At 40.5% G+C, this 17785-nt stretch overlaps 1 protein-coding gene across 3 annotated transcripts in view; it reads right to left on the bottom strand.

Moving 5' to 3' along the window:
• The window catches only part of col5a3b (collagen, type V, alpha 3b), a 32299-nt gene that overhangs the window by 11083 nt on the left and 3431 nt on the right, over positions 1-17785 (bottom strand). For 2 of the 3 annotated variants that reach the window (XM_073814464.1, XM_073814463.1), the window contains 37 exons: positions 13752-13922; positions 13457-13670; positions 12572-12734; positions 12074-12196; positions 11341-11454; positions 11124-11249; positions 10965-11018; positions 10415-10456; positions 10265-10327; positions 10030-10104; positions 9746-9829; positions 9617-9673; positions 7231-7284; positions 6631-6684; positions 6420-6473; positions 6236-6289; positions 6068-6121; positions 5428-5472; positions 5284-5337; positions 5107-5151; positions 4949-5002; positions 4820-4864; positions 4406-4459; positions 4279-4323; positions 4138-4191; positions 4007-4051; positions 1900-1953; positions 1687-1794; positions 1523-1576; positions 1385-1438; positions 1236-1280; positions 1092-1145; positions 817-861; positions 678-731; positions 532-585; positions 376-429; positions 9-116 (listed from right to left, as the gene is read on the bottom strand). In XM_073814464.1, coding sequence (XP_073670565.1) covers positions 9-116; positions 376-429; positions 532-585; positions 678-731; positions 817-861; positions 1092-1145; positions 1236-1280; positions 1385-1438; positions 1523-1576; positions 1687-1794; positions 1900-1953; positions 4007-4051; positions 4138-4191; positions 4279-4323; positions 4406-4459; positions 4820-4864; positions 4949-5002; positions 5107-5151; positions 5284-5337; positions 5428-5472; positions 6068-6121; positions 6236-6289; positions 6420-6473; positions 6631-6684; positions 7231-7284; positions 9617-9673; positions 9746-9829; positions 10030-10104; positions 10265-10327; positions 10415-10456; positions 10965-11018; positions 11124-11249; positions 11341-11454; positions 12074-12196; positions 12572-12734; positions 13457-13670; positions 13752-13922 — 2681 coding nt within the window. The remainder of the gene's footprint in view (positions 1-8; positions 117-375; positions 430-531; positions 586-677; positions 732-816; positions 862-1091; positions 1146-1235; positions 1281-1384; positions 1439-1522; positions 1577-1686; positions 1795-1899; positions 1954-4006; positions 4052-4137; positions 4192-4278; positions 4324-4405; positions 4460-4819; positions 4865-4948; positions 5003-5106; positions 5152-5283; positions 5338-5427; positions 5473-6067; positions 6122-6235; positions 6290-6419; positions 6474-6630; positions 6685-7230; positions 7285-9616; positions 9674-9745; positions 9830-10029; positions 10105-10264; positions 10328-10414; positions 10457-10964; positions 11019-11123; positions 11250-11340; positions 11455-12073; positions 12197-12571; positions 12735-13456; positions 13671-13751; positions 13923-17785) is intronic. The other variant, XM_073814465.1, reaches the window with a different exon arrangement.

The following is a 17785-nucleotide window of genomic DNA, read 5'->3' as shown; positions in this document are numbered from 1 at the left end:
TTTCTCACCTTTGCACCTTCTTTCCCAGCGGATCCAGGTAAGCCTTGCTCTCCAGCAGGTCCTGTAGTGCCCGGGTGTCCTCTCTCTCCCATCGGTCCAGTCTCTCCTGTATTACCCTAAAACAAAATCACCACATACAGACTGACACACTGTCATATAGATGAGTTCAGGTGTTGGAGCGGTCAAGATCTTTCACACCATCATTTCAACAAAGACTTTACAGAATATCATGCACTAGCATTAGTAGTGAATACTGATTCAGTAATGCATACGGTAAAATTAAAGGAATTATGGGATTGATCAAGCAGTTTGTCTGATTTACCCTTACAGATCAGTGGGAACCAAGCACCTCTAAAATCCTAATACTGAACTGACCTGTGGCCCAACAACACCTGTGGGTCCTGGAGGACCTGTTTTTCCTTGGAAACCCTGTGTGGAAACAAATCAATCCCACACTTACACTATAAAACAACTCTTACAATTGAAGACAATAATTGTGCTGTGTTATTGTGGAAATGTTGGCAGGCTCACCGGCTCCCCCCGCTGGCCCGGATGACCCGGCAGGCCGTCCTTTCCGCCAGGTCCCTGTAAACAGAAGAGTGTTTAATATGAAGTCTATGATGAAGAAAGATTGATTGTGTTATATTACTGTGTAAGATGAGATGAGGATGACTTACATTGGGTCCTTTGGGTCCCGACTCTCCTGCACGACCCTGAGGTCCTTGTGGGCCCTACGATGTATCATCAAATTTATGCCATAACATGTATTGATTGTGTGTCTGTGTGTATGTGTGTGTGTAGTATAAGGTGTCTTACTCTCTCTCCTGTGGGCCCTGGAGGACCGTCATGTCCTGCAGACCCCTAGAACACAGAGACAGATGGGTTCATCATTGGCATTTAGACACAATGATTATGAGTTCATCAGAACTGAGTCTCACACAGCATAAAGTTTAGTTTGTGACTTTGATTTGAACTCATTCAGGCCTAATATACATGACTTTATCTGACAAAATGACTGATTTAAGTTAGTTTTGCTAGTTAGAATTTTTCAGGAAAGTTTTAGGAAACTAGATATATAGGAGCGTTCAGACCTTCTCTCCTGATTTTCCAGTGGGACCTCTTGCACCTCTTCCACCTCGAGCACCCTGACAACACATCACAATATTCATCATTTCACACAGCAGCTTTACACACACACAATCAAATGTAGGATGCTGATTATTTGAAAGACTCACATTGGGACCCCTCTGACCGGCAGCCCCTGCAGGACCCGGTGGACCCTGAGATAAAGAGGAAACTTCTTTTACAATGTACATTTATACATTTCTGCTTTTTCAACTGTTTAAAACTTTCTTGTGATTTGTGTGTAAGAGTTGAAAATTACCTTCTTCCCTTTTTCACCTGGAACTCCAACTGCTCCTGGAAAACCATCCGTACCCTGAGAGTAAAGAACAACAACAGAGATGAGTTATCACAACACAACAGAAACATTCAACTGTTCAACCGCTTATCTCTATCTCACCTTCAAACCCTGACGGCCCGGGTAACCAGGTAAACCCGGAATACCCAGCTTTCCCTGAGAGTAGACAATGACAGATGAACAATTAATGATGAAAAGATGGAGAGAATAAGAAAATATGATTATTACTTGACAATCTTGTAAACGTTTGCAGAAGTGTGTTTGACCTTTTCACCAGCGATGCCCGCGGGTCCAGCTTCACCTATAGGGCCGCCCAGTCCTTTAAGACCCTCAGGACCATCTTCACCACGCATACCTGGAGGCCCTGAATCTCCCTGTGAAACAGACAGACACGGCAGAGACAAGGTAACTCGGTCACTTATTGTGTGTGCCTATATGTGTGCAGTTTCCTTAGTGTGTGTGTCTGTGTGTGTCATTACATTGTCTCCTTTAGCACCCATTTCTCCTTTTGCTCCAGGAAAACCATCTTCACCCTGAGCACAAAACACACATGAATGAATCCATAAATCATCATCAATCATATGACACAATTATCTCAAGATATGGTGATGTCTAAGGCTAAGATGTAAGGATGTTCATAGATGTGATTATTTAGATGTTTTTAAGAAATGTTATCATATTTATTATGTGATGGAGAGGATGTGATAAAGATATTTGGAGATGTGGTGATGATTTTTAGAAATGTGATTATGATTTTTTAGAGATATGATATTATTTGGAGATGTGGTGATGATTTCTGGAAATGTGATTATTTTTGTAAATGTGATTATATTTGGAGATGTGGGGATGAGTTCTGGAAATGTGATAATATTTGGAAATGTGATTATGATTTTTTTGGAGATTTTATTTTATATGGAGAAGTTATCTACAGATGCGATGATATTTGGAGATGTGATGATACTGAGAAATGTGATTATGATTTTTGGAGATGTGATGATATTTGGAGATCTGATTATATATGGAGATGTTATATAGAGATGTGATGATATTTGGACATATTATCTAAAGATGTAATGATATATGAAGATGTTAACTAAATATGTGATGATATTTGGACATATTATCTAAAGATGTAATGATATATGAAGATGTTATCTAAATATGTGATGATATTTGGACATATTATCTAAAGATGTAATGATATATGAAGATGTTATCTAAAGATGTGATGATATTTGGAGATGTTATCTAGAGATGTGATGATATTTGGAGATGTTATCTAGAGATGCAATGATATTTGGAGATGTGACGATATTTGGAGATGTGATTATATATGGAGATGTTATCTAGAGATGTGATGATATTTGGACATATTATCTAAAGATGTAATGATATATGAAGATGTTATCTAAAGATGTGATGATATTTGGAGATGTTATCTAGAGATGTAATGATATTTGGAGATGTGATGGTATTTGGAGATGTTATCTAGAGATGTGATGATATTTGGAGATGGTATCTAGAGATGCAGTGATATTTGGAGATGTGATGATATTTGGAGATGTTATCTAGAGATGTAATGATATTTGGAGATGTTATCTAGAGATGTGATGATATTTGGAGATGTTATCTAAAGATGTAATGATATATGAAGATGTTATCTAGAGATGTGATGATATTTGGAGATGTTATCTAGAGATGTGATGATATTTGGAGATGTGATGGTATTTGGAAATGTTATCTAGAGATGTGATGATATTTGGAGATGGTATCTAGAGATGCAGTGATATTTGGAGATGTGATGATATTTGGAGATGTTATCTAGAGATGTAATGATATTTGGAGATGTTATCTAGAGATGTGATGATATTTGGAGATGTTATCTAAAGATGTAATGATATATGAAGATGTTATCTAGAGATGTGATGATATTTGGAGATGTTATCTAGAGATGTGATGATATTTGGAGATGTGATGATATTTGGAAATGTTATCTAGAGATGCAATGATATTTGGAGATGTGATGATATTTGGAGATGTGATGATACTGAGAAATGTGATAATGATATTTGGAGATGTGATTATATATGGAGATGTTATCTAGAGATGCAGTGATATTTGGAGATGTGATGATATTTGGAGATGTTATCTAGAGATGTAATGATATATGAAGATGTTATCTAGAGATGTGATGATATTTGGAGATGTGTTGATATTTGGAGATGTTATCTAAAGATGTAATGATATATGAAGATGTTATCTAGAGATGTGATGATATTTGGAGATGTTATCTAGAGATGCAGTGATATTTGGAGATGTGATGATATTTGGAGATGTTATCTAGAGATGTAATGATATTTGGAGATGTTATCTAGAGATGTGATGATATTTGGAGATGTTATCTAAAGATGTAATGATATATGAAGATGTTATCTAGAGATGTGATGATATTTGGAGATGTTATCTAGAGATGTGATGATATTTGGAGATGTGATGGTATTTGGAGATGTTATCTAGAGATGTGATGATATTTGGAGATGTGATGATATTTGGAGACGGTTAGTTTAAAGATGTTGCTGATCTCACCTTCTCTCCTTTGCTGCCCTTTAACCCCCTGAGGCCATCAGCACCCTAAAACAAAAACATTCACACAGATATGTCACACACATACTAATGCCCACCCACAGTAATGTGTTTTTATAGAAAGAGTTGAATACTTTGACTCCTCTGGGTCCAGGATATCCAACAGGCCCCTGAACACCTGCTGCACCCTATAAACAACAGAAAACATCCATAACAATCAATCATTTTAGTCTCCTGTTATCACACACACACACATCTCTCTCTTTCTGTCTTACCGGCAGTCCTTTCTCTCCAGGTGGACCTTCTCTTCCTGGATGACCCTGTGTGCAGTGGACACATGCGGTTCAGTGTGTACAGTCAGTCATTGTGTAGAGTAGAGATCTACAGTATAATAACACTCACCGGAGGACCGTCCACACCAGGTAAACCCTTCATTCCTTTCTTACCCTGTGGACCCTGTTACACAAACACACACTGGACATTATTACAACAAAAACAACACACTTACACAGAAACAGACCAACAACACATAATATATCAAACCCCTTACTACTACTACAAGTAAACTTTACTTTCTGCAACAAATCATCTGATTCAGATTATAGTAGTCTTAGTGAAAGTCTCTCAAAATGACATACAAAAAAAAATCACAGCAGGAGAAATACTCGCTTCAAACCAAACATCTACTTTGATATTAGGATGGCTGGGATATTTTCTGAAAATTGCCCACATACAGTATACTGCACACACACAATCATGTACACAAACGGTAAACACACAATTGATATGTGATTTACAGTAACAAGCAGGTGGCACCTTTTCTCCAGGTAATCCAATCAATCCCTGAGCTCCAGGAAAACCCTGCAGAACAAAAACAGAGAGCAATCAGGTGTGTGTGTCTCTGTGTATGTGTCTGTGTGTATGTATATGTATATGTGTGTGTACCTGGAATCCTGGGTTTCCCTGTTGTCCCGGGGCCCCAGATTCTCCAACTGGCCCCTGTGTGATATAACACAACATCATCACATCAACACCTCTGATGTCACATTAAAAGTGCAGAGGATCTCATCTGTTTGTGTAGTCACATCAGTGTGTGTACGTACCAAATTTCCCTTTGAGCCTTGAGCTCCATCAATCCCACGGATACCCTATCAAACACACACACATTATATGATATTTACTATACAACTATTAAAACTGTTAAAGATGAAGCTGAGATGAAGTGCATCAGCGAGGCCCTTAAATCTAAAGCTCATCATGATGGGTTTCATTAAACTCACCTGTGGTCCTGGGGGACCGGGTGGACCCCGCGATCCCGTCAACCCCGCCAGACCCTGTGATAAACAAACACAACTCACAATTCATGTATGATTAAGATGATTAAACACACAGTCACAGCACAATGAAGATCTCCTAATACATACAGGCTCTCCTGGCTGACCTCTCGGACCCGGCTGACCGTCTGATCCCTGAAATAAAAACACAAAAAACATCTCATTTAAATAATAATCTGTCACTCATACACACACACACAGACACACCCACACACACATATATATATATATATATATATATTAGGGCTGTCAAAAGATTAATCGCGATTAATCGCATCCAAAATAAAAGTTTGTGTTTACATAACATATGTGTGTGTACTGTGTATAATTATTATTTATATATAAAAACACACCCAATCATGTATATATTTAAGAAAAAATTGTTATATTTATATATAAAATATTTATATTTATATATAATATAAATTATAGAAATGTATATACAGTATTTAAATGCAAATATTTCTTAAATATATACATGAATGTGTGTGTATTTATATATACATAATATTTATACACAGTACACACACATATGCTATGTAAACACAAACTTTTATGTTGGATGCGATTAATCGCGATTAATCTTTTGACAGCCCTAATATATATATATATATATATATATATATATATATATATATATATATATATATATATATATATATATATATATATATATATATATATATATATATATATATATACACACACAAACAGACAAATATTCACACACCTTTTCTCCTGGACCTCCTGGGGGACCGACTGGACCTTTCTTGCCTTGATCTCCCTGAAGAAGACACAAACACGCAAACACACAAACACACACATATTACAGATTACAGTCATAATCTTCCTCATTACTGTGATGAGTTTGAATGAGATCGGATGAAGAATCTTTTACCTTGTGACCTTTATTTCCAGGAAGACCCGGTAAACCATCAAACCCTCTGTCACCCTACAGATGAGAGACAGATAGACAGATGAGAGACAGACAGACAGACATATGAGACAGACAGACAGACAGATGATATAGACAGACAGATATCTGTCAGAAGACAATCATCATCTCTTAGTATTTGACTTACTTTAACTCCTGTTTCACCTGGTTCACCTCGACCTCCATCATTACCACCACGACCCTTTAAAACCAAACACACACACACACACACACACACACACACACACACACACACACACACACACACACACACACACACACACACACACACACGTATCATATAAGGTGTTTGAAGTAGATAATTTGTAAATGTCTTTTTTGTGTAAAGATGAACTCACTCTTTTTCCTATTTTACCATTCAGTCCAGGTATTCCAGGAATCCCACGAGGACCCTACAGACAGATGAAACACATCATCATCATCATCATCATCATCATCGTCATTCATCTGATCTGACGTTCATCATCCTGATCAACAACTTTGAGTGTCTGTCATGCGTTTCTGTCTGATAACATCCACCATTCTGTCATATTTCTGCTTTGGCTGTGCTGTATGTTGAAGGGTGATGTTAGGCAATGTGACCGCTTCAGTCGTGACTTATTCTCCATACTGCCTCCAGTATCTTATTACTTAATGTTACAACACAATAAAGCAAAAAATATATGTCAATGCAATGTTCATGGAGAAAATTCAGTAAATGTGTTCCTTCCACTGGATGAAGTGGTCCCCCATTGACTGTTTCACATACGTTTACAGTGTTAATGATGCTGTGATACACATTAACATAAATAAACCACAGCTGTTTTACAGGACTGAAAGTAACCGTTAAATAAAAAAATATTAAAGTTATTTCAGTGCTGTAGTGATGTAACATCAGCAAACACATCTCATCCAATCAGACTGAAGAAGAGAAGATCATACATGACATGAGCTCATACCGGTGGTCCTGTTAATCCATGATCACCCTTCAAACCCCGCGGCCCTTGAGAACCCTGACAACACACACATTAAACACAATATCAACACACAAGAACACAAACAACATGAAAAACAACATTTCACAGAGTAATAATGCACATCAATCTGCTTTTTCACTGTTATGTAAATGATAATGTACAGTCAGCTGATAGTTATTAAATCCTGACACTGACATGAAACAGAGAATCTGATGTACTTTACATGAAGTCTACATCACATAATCTTGTGCTTGATGTCTCCGTCTGTGGAGTGAGTTAAGTGCTTTCATTCAGTGTGACACAAGGATCACTTTTACTCTCTATGAATTATGAAAAATAAAACAAGAAATCTATTAGATGACGACGTCACGTGACCCGTACTGTTTACACCACCATACTGACAGCCAAGAGTGAATATGAAATGAATGACACCAGCAGGAGGTTCATGGTAACAGAGTTCACTGTGCACTTTAATTCAAAAGATCCAACACTTAATAGATGACACATATCAGATCCCTAATAATGCCTTTCAACGTGTATCAGCCCATTTTTTAAACTCTTTCATGTCATTTCAGGGTTACTATTAAACATAAAACCCTTATACAACATGTTGAAATAGTAAGATTTGTAAGGTACAAACAAATTATTTTCCAACCACTATCAAAACCAATGCTACAGCGGTTAAGTGCTCTACCATTGAGTTTAGTCTGTGTGACATCACCTGCAGGAGCTCTATAAGTAGTGAAGAAATCACATTAACTTTAGTTCATTATACACAGAATCACTAGAGGACGCTACACAAACTTATTAATAAAATCAGACAAATCTGAGCCCTATCAAACACCCGGCGCTATGCAGCACAAAGCATGACGCTAGTGTTTTTTGCTAGTTTTTAGCCCAGCACAGTTATCATTTTCACATTCTGCATCACGTTGTTTAAATAGCAAATGCATTTGCACCCATTTATGCGTCCATCTGGTCTAAAACGAGGTGTGTTCAGGTCCATTGTTGGCGCATTGCTATTTTGAGGCAAGTAAAATAAGCATTGACCAACTAAAACCTGCTCTAAGGTCAGCAATATTGTTTTTGTTATTTAAAAAGCCGTTAGTAATATGCACCTAAAAACGAGACGACAACGTGTTTCCTCTTTACACACATGGATGCGGAGCAGCACACAAAAGTTTTAATATGAAAAATTAAAGGATTAAAATGTAAAAGATTATTAGGTAACACTTTATTATAATGTTCATTAGTTAACATTAGTTAATGTATTAACTAACATGAACAAACTATGAGCAATACACTTGTTACAGTATTTATTAATCTTTGTTAATGTTAGTTAATAGAAATAAAGCTGCTCATTGTTTGTTCATGTTAGTTCACAGTGCATTAAGTAACGTTAACCAAGTTTTAATAAAGTATTAGTAATTGTTGAAATTAACATTAATAAAGATTAATAAATGCTGTATAAGTGCAGTTCATCATTAGTTCATGTTAACTAATGTAGTTAACTAATGTTAACTAATGAACATTATTTTAAAGTGTTACCGATTATTATTGAGTCTCTTGGACATAAATGAGGACAGATTACAGGACTTTAGAAGAGCTACTTCACCTGTAGCCTGGTAAGCTGTTTTTTTGCTTTTAAAAAGTGTAAATATACTTTGCATTTATTTAGATTTAGTTTTAAATTCTAGCCTACAGGTTTATTGTAGATGATGACTTTATACCTGTGGATACGATGAGATGAGAAACATTTTTAAGTAATATTTTTAAAACACTCAACATTTGTAAATTTTTATCTCCTGTTTATTACAAATGAAGTATTTTTTATTTATACAAACCTTTTTTTGCACATTTGTAAATGATTCTTATAAAAGTCTTTACAGTGATCATGAATCATACTTTACCAGCTTATCTTACTTAATACTCCATGAAATAATGACTAAGGAAAACCAAAGCCTTAAGTACACATATAACCATTATAATACATAAAACACAACACAATCTTAAACTGGTGGCTTACAGTTTTTCTGCTTACAAACTCTGTCATGTAAATAGACAATCAGCCTTGATGGGAGCACAACTAGCTTTTAAAGGGGATGAGAGCTGAGACCCTCACTGGTTTATTGCAGGTTACGCCCAAAACACACCCATTACTCATTAGAAAAAGAGCAACAACCCTTTAAGACTGTGTGCCAGGTGCATAGACCACTTTCCATCTCGTTAAAATAGCAAAAGTGAATTGGGAAACACCATAAATGCACTCGCGCCGTGTGGGTAGATCATTAAAATAGTGCCCTGTGTCTGTTGATGGACATCTTTGATGAAACACACACATATACACTAGATGTTTGTGTACACTCACCAGTGGACCTGGACGTCCGGTAAGTCCCAGTGGTCCCGGTGGTCCTTTCAAAGACAGCTGAGACATAAATAACAATGAGTTTGTGTAAAGTTGGAGTATGAAGACATTGTTTATCTTTGACTCTTTTACCTTTGTGTGCTGGAGGATTGCTTGAGCTTGAGCTTCTTGAGCTGATATCACCTGACCCTGACTAGCATCACCACCAAACTGAAACTAACACACACACACACACACACACACACACACACACACACACACACACACACACACACACACACACACACACACACATTAGTGTTGTAGTGAGACACGGCTTCACCTCCAGAAGATGATTTACTGACTAAAGACTTGCTTATACAAGAGCAGAAGTCATTTGTGTGATTGACAGTAAACACACAGTCAGTCATACACACCGGTAACATCAGCAGTGTGCCTGGAGGACCTGGTATCCCATCAGCCCCTGCAAGCCCTGGATGACCTTCAGGACCCTGAGATCATTACACAACACAGAGATAGAGACACAGATGTGTGTGTAACAGCTGTCATGTGTCTGGTGATTGTGTGTGTGTGTGTGTGTGTGTGTGTGTGTGTGTGTGTGTGTGTGTGTGCGTGCGTGCGTGCATGTGTGTTTGTGTGTGTGTGTCTTACTGGATCTCCTGGATCTCCTATTGGTCCTGGAGGTCCCATTGGACCGGCTTCACCCGGCATACCCTTAGATTAGAACCACAGCATAGAGACACTTGAGAAACACACAAACATCAGCTGGATCAGTGTAAACCATGATGAGAGAGAGATTACCTCATAACCAGGAAGACCGGGAGGTCCTACAATCAGGGTGCCCTTCATAAAATAAATGAGATTATCAAGGTCATATCAATCCATTTTAGTCATGATGTCCAGATTAAACACATTTTTATTGAATGATATTTACTAATAACAGATAATGATGATGATGATGATGACTGCTGATCTTTAACTCTTCATCTTCAGCAGAGAAATCCTTTCAGCTCAGACAGTTCATGTGTACTATAAGTGTGCAGACAGTAGTGTACACTATCAAGGGACATCTCTCCCTAAGACACATTTATAACTCAACAAATGTTATCAGAAATGATGAACTGATGTCTTCATATCATCTGTCTAAACATTTATAATAACAGCACATTTCGCTGTTTATATCTGTGTCACATCATACACACAATTCATTTCTATCCTCTATCTGTCATACACCACCACCACCACCATCATCATCATCATCGCATTTATCAAACAATCATCTTACAGTGAAACTACAGTAACACAACACTACACATAACCTAACAGTGTGTGTGTTGTGTGTGTGTGTCACCTCTCCTAATACTGCCGGCTCTCCTTTTTCTCCTTTCTCTGAACCAACTGAAGACTGAAAAAACACACAAACATCTCAATCAGCATATGCAGAGATAAATGAGAGATATAGATAGAGATAGAGAGACAGAGACAGAGACAGAGAGAAAGAGACCTTTACCTGTCCATTGTAGATCTGTTCTTCTCTCTCTGCTGGTCTATAATCATATTCATCATGATATTCGTGATATTCTGTGTATTCCTTAAAATATTCGGTGCCATTCTCTGAGTCATCATACTCCACAACCTGACATCACACACACATGTACAGAATAAGAACACTACACACAAATAAAGACACACAAAAAAGAATGACAGACAGACAGACAGCCCCAGACCTCATATTCAGTGCTGTTATCTCCTGGAGAAAGTGTGGAGAGATCATTGTACAGGATGTCATTGTAAAGATCATCAAATTCTTCTTCAACAGGTTTTCTAGAGGGTCTCTGAATCTGCACAACATGACAAACACAAATCAACACAAAAGCATCATTATGAAGTGAAGAACGGCTGAAATCTACCGCTGCATCCCAATTTACATACCATCCCAATCTTCAAAAATCATTAACGAAAATCACAAAGAGTACAAATAAAGTCTACACATTCAGCAATAATACAACACAAGTGTGTGTTTATTTTAACTACAGTATAAATATAATTGTATGATCAATGAAGCTGGTAAGACTATAGTTGACACAGAGTAGTTCAAACATTCATACTGTACTTCATAACGACTGTTATCATATCTGATGAAAGTTTGACTGTGAAGATCTGTTAGGATCATTTCATGTTTTTCCTGGGTTGGATAAACTAAATAAACAAAATAATGAATAAGATGTAATTCAGTAAAGCACATCAACATCAACATTACACAAGCGGCTTCCCCACAGGGGACTAATAAAGCACAAACACAGTGAAGGTTTCTGGCAAAAATCCTCAACATCATGTTTTACACTCTTCTCCTAACTGAGCCAAAGAAAAGATATGAATACTAATATAAAAGAAAGAAAGAGAGAGAGAGAGAGAGCAGATCATTCATGAAAAACAGAATGAAAGAGTGGGCAGGGTTACCTCCACAGGGTCCAGTGATAAGCTGTTGTAAGGGAGGGCGGAGTCACAGTCAGGTATGTAGGTGTGACAGTAGGTAGCAGCAGCTCTGGGGTCTGGAGCGATCAACAACTGCTGAATCTCACCCTACACACAAACACACACACACACACACACACATATATTTCAAATAAACATCATCTATTGTGTCAATTTCACAAGTATAATCAGAGATGTAATAAAGCATGTTTGAGGTGTTGTCCTAGGGGAGGGGCTTTAAGTCCAGAGTACTGTAATCTCTTAACTGTGATAGATAGCAGCTGAGAGTGAGGTGATGGGGTGCTGCATAACTGTTACAGGATAGAGGTGAGGGACAACTATACAGACCTTTTCTCATGCTGATTGGTTGGATTACGTGACCATGCTCCTCCTGAACTTCACAATGTAAGTGGACCTGACACTGACCCTTGTGGGTCCCCAAACTGTATGAACAAACAAACATTCACACACACACACGCTCACCTCGAAAACTTCTTCATCCAGCAATCGTGTCCCAAACACAGTCACGCCCTCTGTGCTCACTTTAGGATCCTGACCTCTGGGAAGGTCAAGGGTCGCTACTTCCTGACAATCCAGAAAAAGTGTGACCTTCTGACCTTCCACACTATATGCCACTCTGTGCCACCTGCAAGGTCACAGATCATTCGTCACATGTGTTGTTTACACTACACTGCACAATACAGAAACCAGCACAGACTGAAGTCACAACTCCATCAGAAACATCACAAGATAACTCGAGGTGTCATGAAACACTACATTAATTATTTAAATATCAGGATAACAATATACTAATGACAACCGAAGAGCATAACAAAACACCTGAGTTTAGTGTGATACCAAAGAGATGTTGACTAACTAGGGACCCTCATCAGTGTCATAAAGGATTCAGGTGCTGATGTTTGGAGAAATGTTTGATATCAGTGAGTGGTGATTCAGACGTTCAGCAGATGAATGTTGTGATAATGTGATGTTATCAGCGCTCATGTGAGGGGATATCAGAGGGGCATTATGTGTATCATTTTATATAGAAATCATAACAGTATTAAAGGGATCGTTCACTACCCCCCCCAAAAAAAACATTTTGTTCCATGACATCATTTATGTTCATCTGTGGAACACAAAGGATGTTTTGAGAAATTTCTGTGGTTTTGTGTTCAGTGTTGTTTTGTTACAAACATTATTCTAAATATCTGCTTTTGTGCTCCACAGAAGAAAGAAATTATCAAAGAATGTTCATTTTTAGGTGTTTTTTACTCCTTTAATGAGTAAATGATTTGTGTGTCAGGACAGGTGTGGACACAGTTGAGGAATTCTTTTAAATACCAAGACAACATCACCGTGACTCACTTGCCATCGGCCAGGTTGACCTTTTTAAAAACAGGGTAGAGGTCAGGTGTGGGCTGACCGTTGTGATCTTCATAGAGAAAGACAGGCGAGCGTCCGAGCTCTACACCTAACTGCTGTACTCCCTCACTGTCATACACAGAGAGAAGAAAACACTGAGCACCGCGTCTCGCCCGGACCGTCACCATCAGAGAAAAATCCAACGGAAAATCTGAGTCTGAAACACACACACATACACATGTTTAACAACATACAACTGTGTGTCTGTGTGTTCGTGCGTGTTTGTGGTAAGACATACCTGGAAAAAGCTGTTTGGTTGGCACGCTAACTTGGATTTTTTTTTCTATTTTATAAGCGAGGTCCACCTCCTCAGTGCCCTGCCTACTCGTACACAGCCCCGCCTCCAATGACACACCCTCCATGGAGTCTGATAGGTCCAAAGTCTTCAGCACATCAATGGGATTCGCTGCTGGATACAACAGTGTTGTGACTTTAAAGGGATTGTTGGTCAAAAAATAAAACTTCTTTCATCATTACTCATCCTCAGGTTGTTTGTGTTGATCATACTTATCCATAGATTATATGTGGAACAACTTGAGGGCGAGTAAATGATGACAAAATGTACACATGTTATTGAACTATCGCTTTAATATTTATTTACTTTAACATTTGTCTAAACTGACTTACAAAAAGAGAATACCACCTGTATGAAAACATCTGTATGAGTTCAAAGACAACAGGTGAAATTTGATCATGAGTCTCTATGTGTGTGTGTGTGTGTGTGTGTGTGTGTGTGTGTGTGTGTGTGTGTGTGTGTGTGTGTGTGTGAGCAGCTGCAGGTCTGGTCAGGTTATGTCTGTCAGTCCTGCTGCTTGTGTAATACCTGCCTTTGCCCCACACATTTTTCTGTCTCAACCACTACACATGGCCCACACACACACATGCAACCACACAAACAACACAACACACAAAAACCCACTAAAAATCTTAACTCATTTTATACGATTTTGAAAACACAGTCAACACAAGTTTTAGATCAAAGACACACACATCTGCAGGGGAGTGTGTGCATGTGTGCGTGCGTGCGTGTGTGTGTTTCTGGGATCCAGATGTGAATAGCCGTAGGAAGATGAATTAAGAAATTGAGTCCAGACATTTAAAGGTGTTGTTTAAAAGGCCACTTTAAGACACACACATGTACACAAACACAAAGACACACAAATACACACATATGTTTACTAACACACAGACAGACACACTTATAAATCAGTAGACTTCAGAGGAACAGAACAGAATAGATGGATCAACATCCATTTTTGCATTATTACAGTTTTTGAAACAATGACAATGACTTCTCTACACACAAAAAGACAAAACATGCACACAATATGAAAAATATCACATCAGTTATGAAAGCAAATTAAATGATTAGCCATAGACTACACACACAGATGTGACAAATGTACAACACAACTCTTCAGCTTGTTCAGTGTGAGTCACTGTCAACAGAGAAGCAATGGAGGAAATCTCTTAAACAAAACAAAAACAATTAAACACAAATCAGCTAGGGATGCTCCGATCGATCGGCCGATAATGCTTGCTATGTTTGTCAATGAATTACGGTGAAATGCCACTACATCCAAAAGCCAGGGGGCGCTCTCGTGCAGAAACTCAAAATGCGCTGTAGACGAAGAACAATACACACGCAGCTGTGATGACACGCAGCTCCAGGAAATGGCTGAAGGATTTACATTTCTGTTCTTCAAATCTTTTCAGGTATTTTCATGATAATAAAGAATATGTTTAATAATTATGTTTGACGAGTGTTGCTTTTTCAAATGCATGTTATAAACGACTCAAACTAAAAGTGATTTTAGATCTATAAGGACTTACTGATCAAAAGCCGTAGTGCATGAAATAGCTGTAATAAGATCGGCTGTCCGATTCAGAAATGTGATCGGCCACGTATTATTAGTGGAGATCGGGACATCCCTAAAATCAGCTTCTGACTCAAATATACGTTCATCTTCATCTCACTCATCTTCATCACTGTCCTCTTAATCATCCTCATCTCCCTCCTCTTCGTCCTCATCTCCCTCCTCTCCGTCCTCATCTCCCTCCTCTCCGTCCTCATCTCCCTGCTCTCCGTCCTCATCTCCCTCCCCTCCGTCCTCATCTCCCTCCCCTCCGTCCTCATCTCCCTCCCCTCCGTCCTCATCTCCCTCCTCTCCGTCCTCATCTCCCTCCCCTCCGTCCTCATCTCCCTCCCCTCGTCCTCATCTCCCTCCCCTCCGTCCTCATCTCCCTCCCCTCCGTCCTCATCTCCCTCCCCTCGTCCTCATCTCCCTCCCCTCCGTCCTCATCTCCCTCCCCTCCGTCCTCATCTCCCTCCCCTCCGTCCTCATCTCCCTCCTCTCCGTCCTCATCTCCCTCCCCTCCGTCCTCATCTCCCTCCCCTCCGTCCTCATCTCCCTCCCCTCCGTCCTCATCTCCCTCCCCTCGTCCTCATCTCCCTCCCCTCCGTCCTCATCTCCCTCCTCTCCGTCCTCATCTCCCTCCTCTCCGTCCTCATCCCACTCCCCTCCGTCCTCATCCCACTCCCCTCCGTCTTCACCCCACTCCCCTCCGTCTTCCCCCCACTCCCCTCCTTCTTCGCCTCACTCCCCTCCGTCTTCCCCTCACTCCCCTCCGTCTTCCCCTCACTCCCCCCGTCTTCCCCTCACTCCCCCCTGTCTTCCCCCTCACTCCCCCCGTCTTACCCTCACCCCCCCCCCCACTCCCCCCCGTCTTACCCTCACTCCCCCCCACTCCCCCCCGTCTTCCCCTCACTCCCCCCGTCTTTGTCTTACCCTCACTCCCCCCCACTCCCCCCCGTCTTCCCCTCACTCCCCCCGTCTTCATCTTCCCCTCACTCCCCCCTGTCTTCCCCTTCCCCTCACTCCCCCCGTCTTCCCCTTCCCCTCACTCCCCCCGTCTTTCCCTTCCCCTCACTTCCCCCGTCTTCCCCTTCCCCTCACTCCCCTCCGTCTTCCCCTCACTCCCCTCCGTCTTCCCCTCACTCCCCTCCGTCTTCCCCTCACTCCCCTCCGTCTTCGTCTTCCCCTCACTCCCCTCCGTCTTCGTCTTCCCCTCACTCCCCTCCGTCTTCGTCTTCCCCTCACTCCCCTCCGTCTTCGTCTTCCCCTCACTCCCCTCCGTCTTCCTCTTTCCCGCACTCCCCTACGTCTTCGTCTTTCCCGCACTCGCCTCCATCTTTGTCTTTCCCACATTTGCCTCTGTCTTCCCCTCAATCCCCTCCATCTTCCCCTAACTCATCTTCGTCTTTCCCTCACTCCCCTCCGTCTTCGTCTTTCCCTCACTCCCCTCCGTCTTCGTCTTTCCTTCACTCCCCTCCGTCTTCGTCTTTCCCTCACTCCCCTCCGTCTTCCTCTTTCCCTCACTCCCCTCCGTCTTCCTCTTTCCCTCACTCCCCTCCGTCTTCCTCTTTCCCTCACTCACCTACGTCTTCCTGTTTCCCGCACTTGCCTCCATCTTCGTCTTTCCCGCACTTGCCTCCATCTTCGTCTTTCCCGCACTCGCCTCTTTCTTTCCCGCACTCGCCTCTTTCTTTCCCGCACTCGCCTCTTTCTTTCCCGCACTCGCCTCTTTCTTTCCCGCACTCGCCTCTTTCTTTCCCGCACTCGCCTCTTTCTTTCCCGCACTCGCCTCTTTCTTTCCCGCACTCGCCTCTTTCTTTCCCGCACTCGCCTCCGTTTCCCCTAACTCATCTTCGTCTTTCCCTCACTCCCCTCCGTCTTCGTCTTTCCCTCACTCCCCTACATCTTCTTCTTCCCCTCACTCGCCTACGTCCTCGTCTTTCCCTCACTTGCCTCCGTCTTCCTGTTACTCGCCTCTCTCTTTCCTTCATCTTCCCCTCACTCGTCTTCGCCTTTCTCTCATTCCCTTCGTCTTCCTTTCACTCCTCTTCATCTTCCTCTCACTCCCCTTTGTGGAGATAAATTCTTCTTTTACTAAGTCTTATTTTATATACACACAGATGTGTTCAGCTAGGAGTGGCATCACACCTGACCTCACTCAACACATCACATAATGTACCTGAAGAAGACAGTAGATATAAATCAAATCAACCACAGCTCAAAACACAAACATCATCATTATCATCATTTCTTTCGTTCCATCTGCTGCTCAAAAGATGAATGAAACTCTCATAGGTTTAAATGACACAATGGTGTGTGTGAATGCAGACATCATTCATAGGTGAACAACAGCAAGAAAGATCCTCTCAGTGATCTGTGAAAGGTCAAGAAGAAAGGAAACAGCACAGTCAGGTGA

The sequence above is a fragment of the Paramisgurnus dabryanus genome, chromosome 4 (assembly GCF_030506205.2).
Source record: "Paramisgurnus dabryanus chromosome 4, PD_genome_1.1, whole genome shotgun sequence".
In the NCBI taxonomy this organism is placed as follows: Eukaryota; Metazoa; Chordata; class Actinopteri; order Cypriniformes; family Cobitidae; genus Paramisgurnus; species Paramisgurnus dabryanus.
The sequence above is the reverse complement of the archived record's forward strand: the minus strand, read 5'-3'. Positions and strand labels throughout refer to the sequence as shown.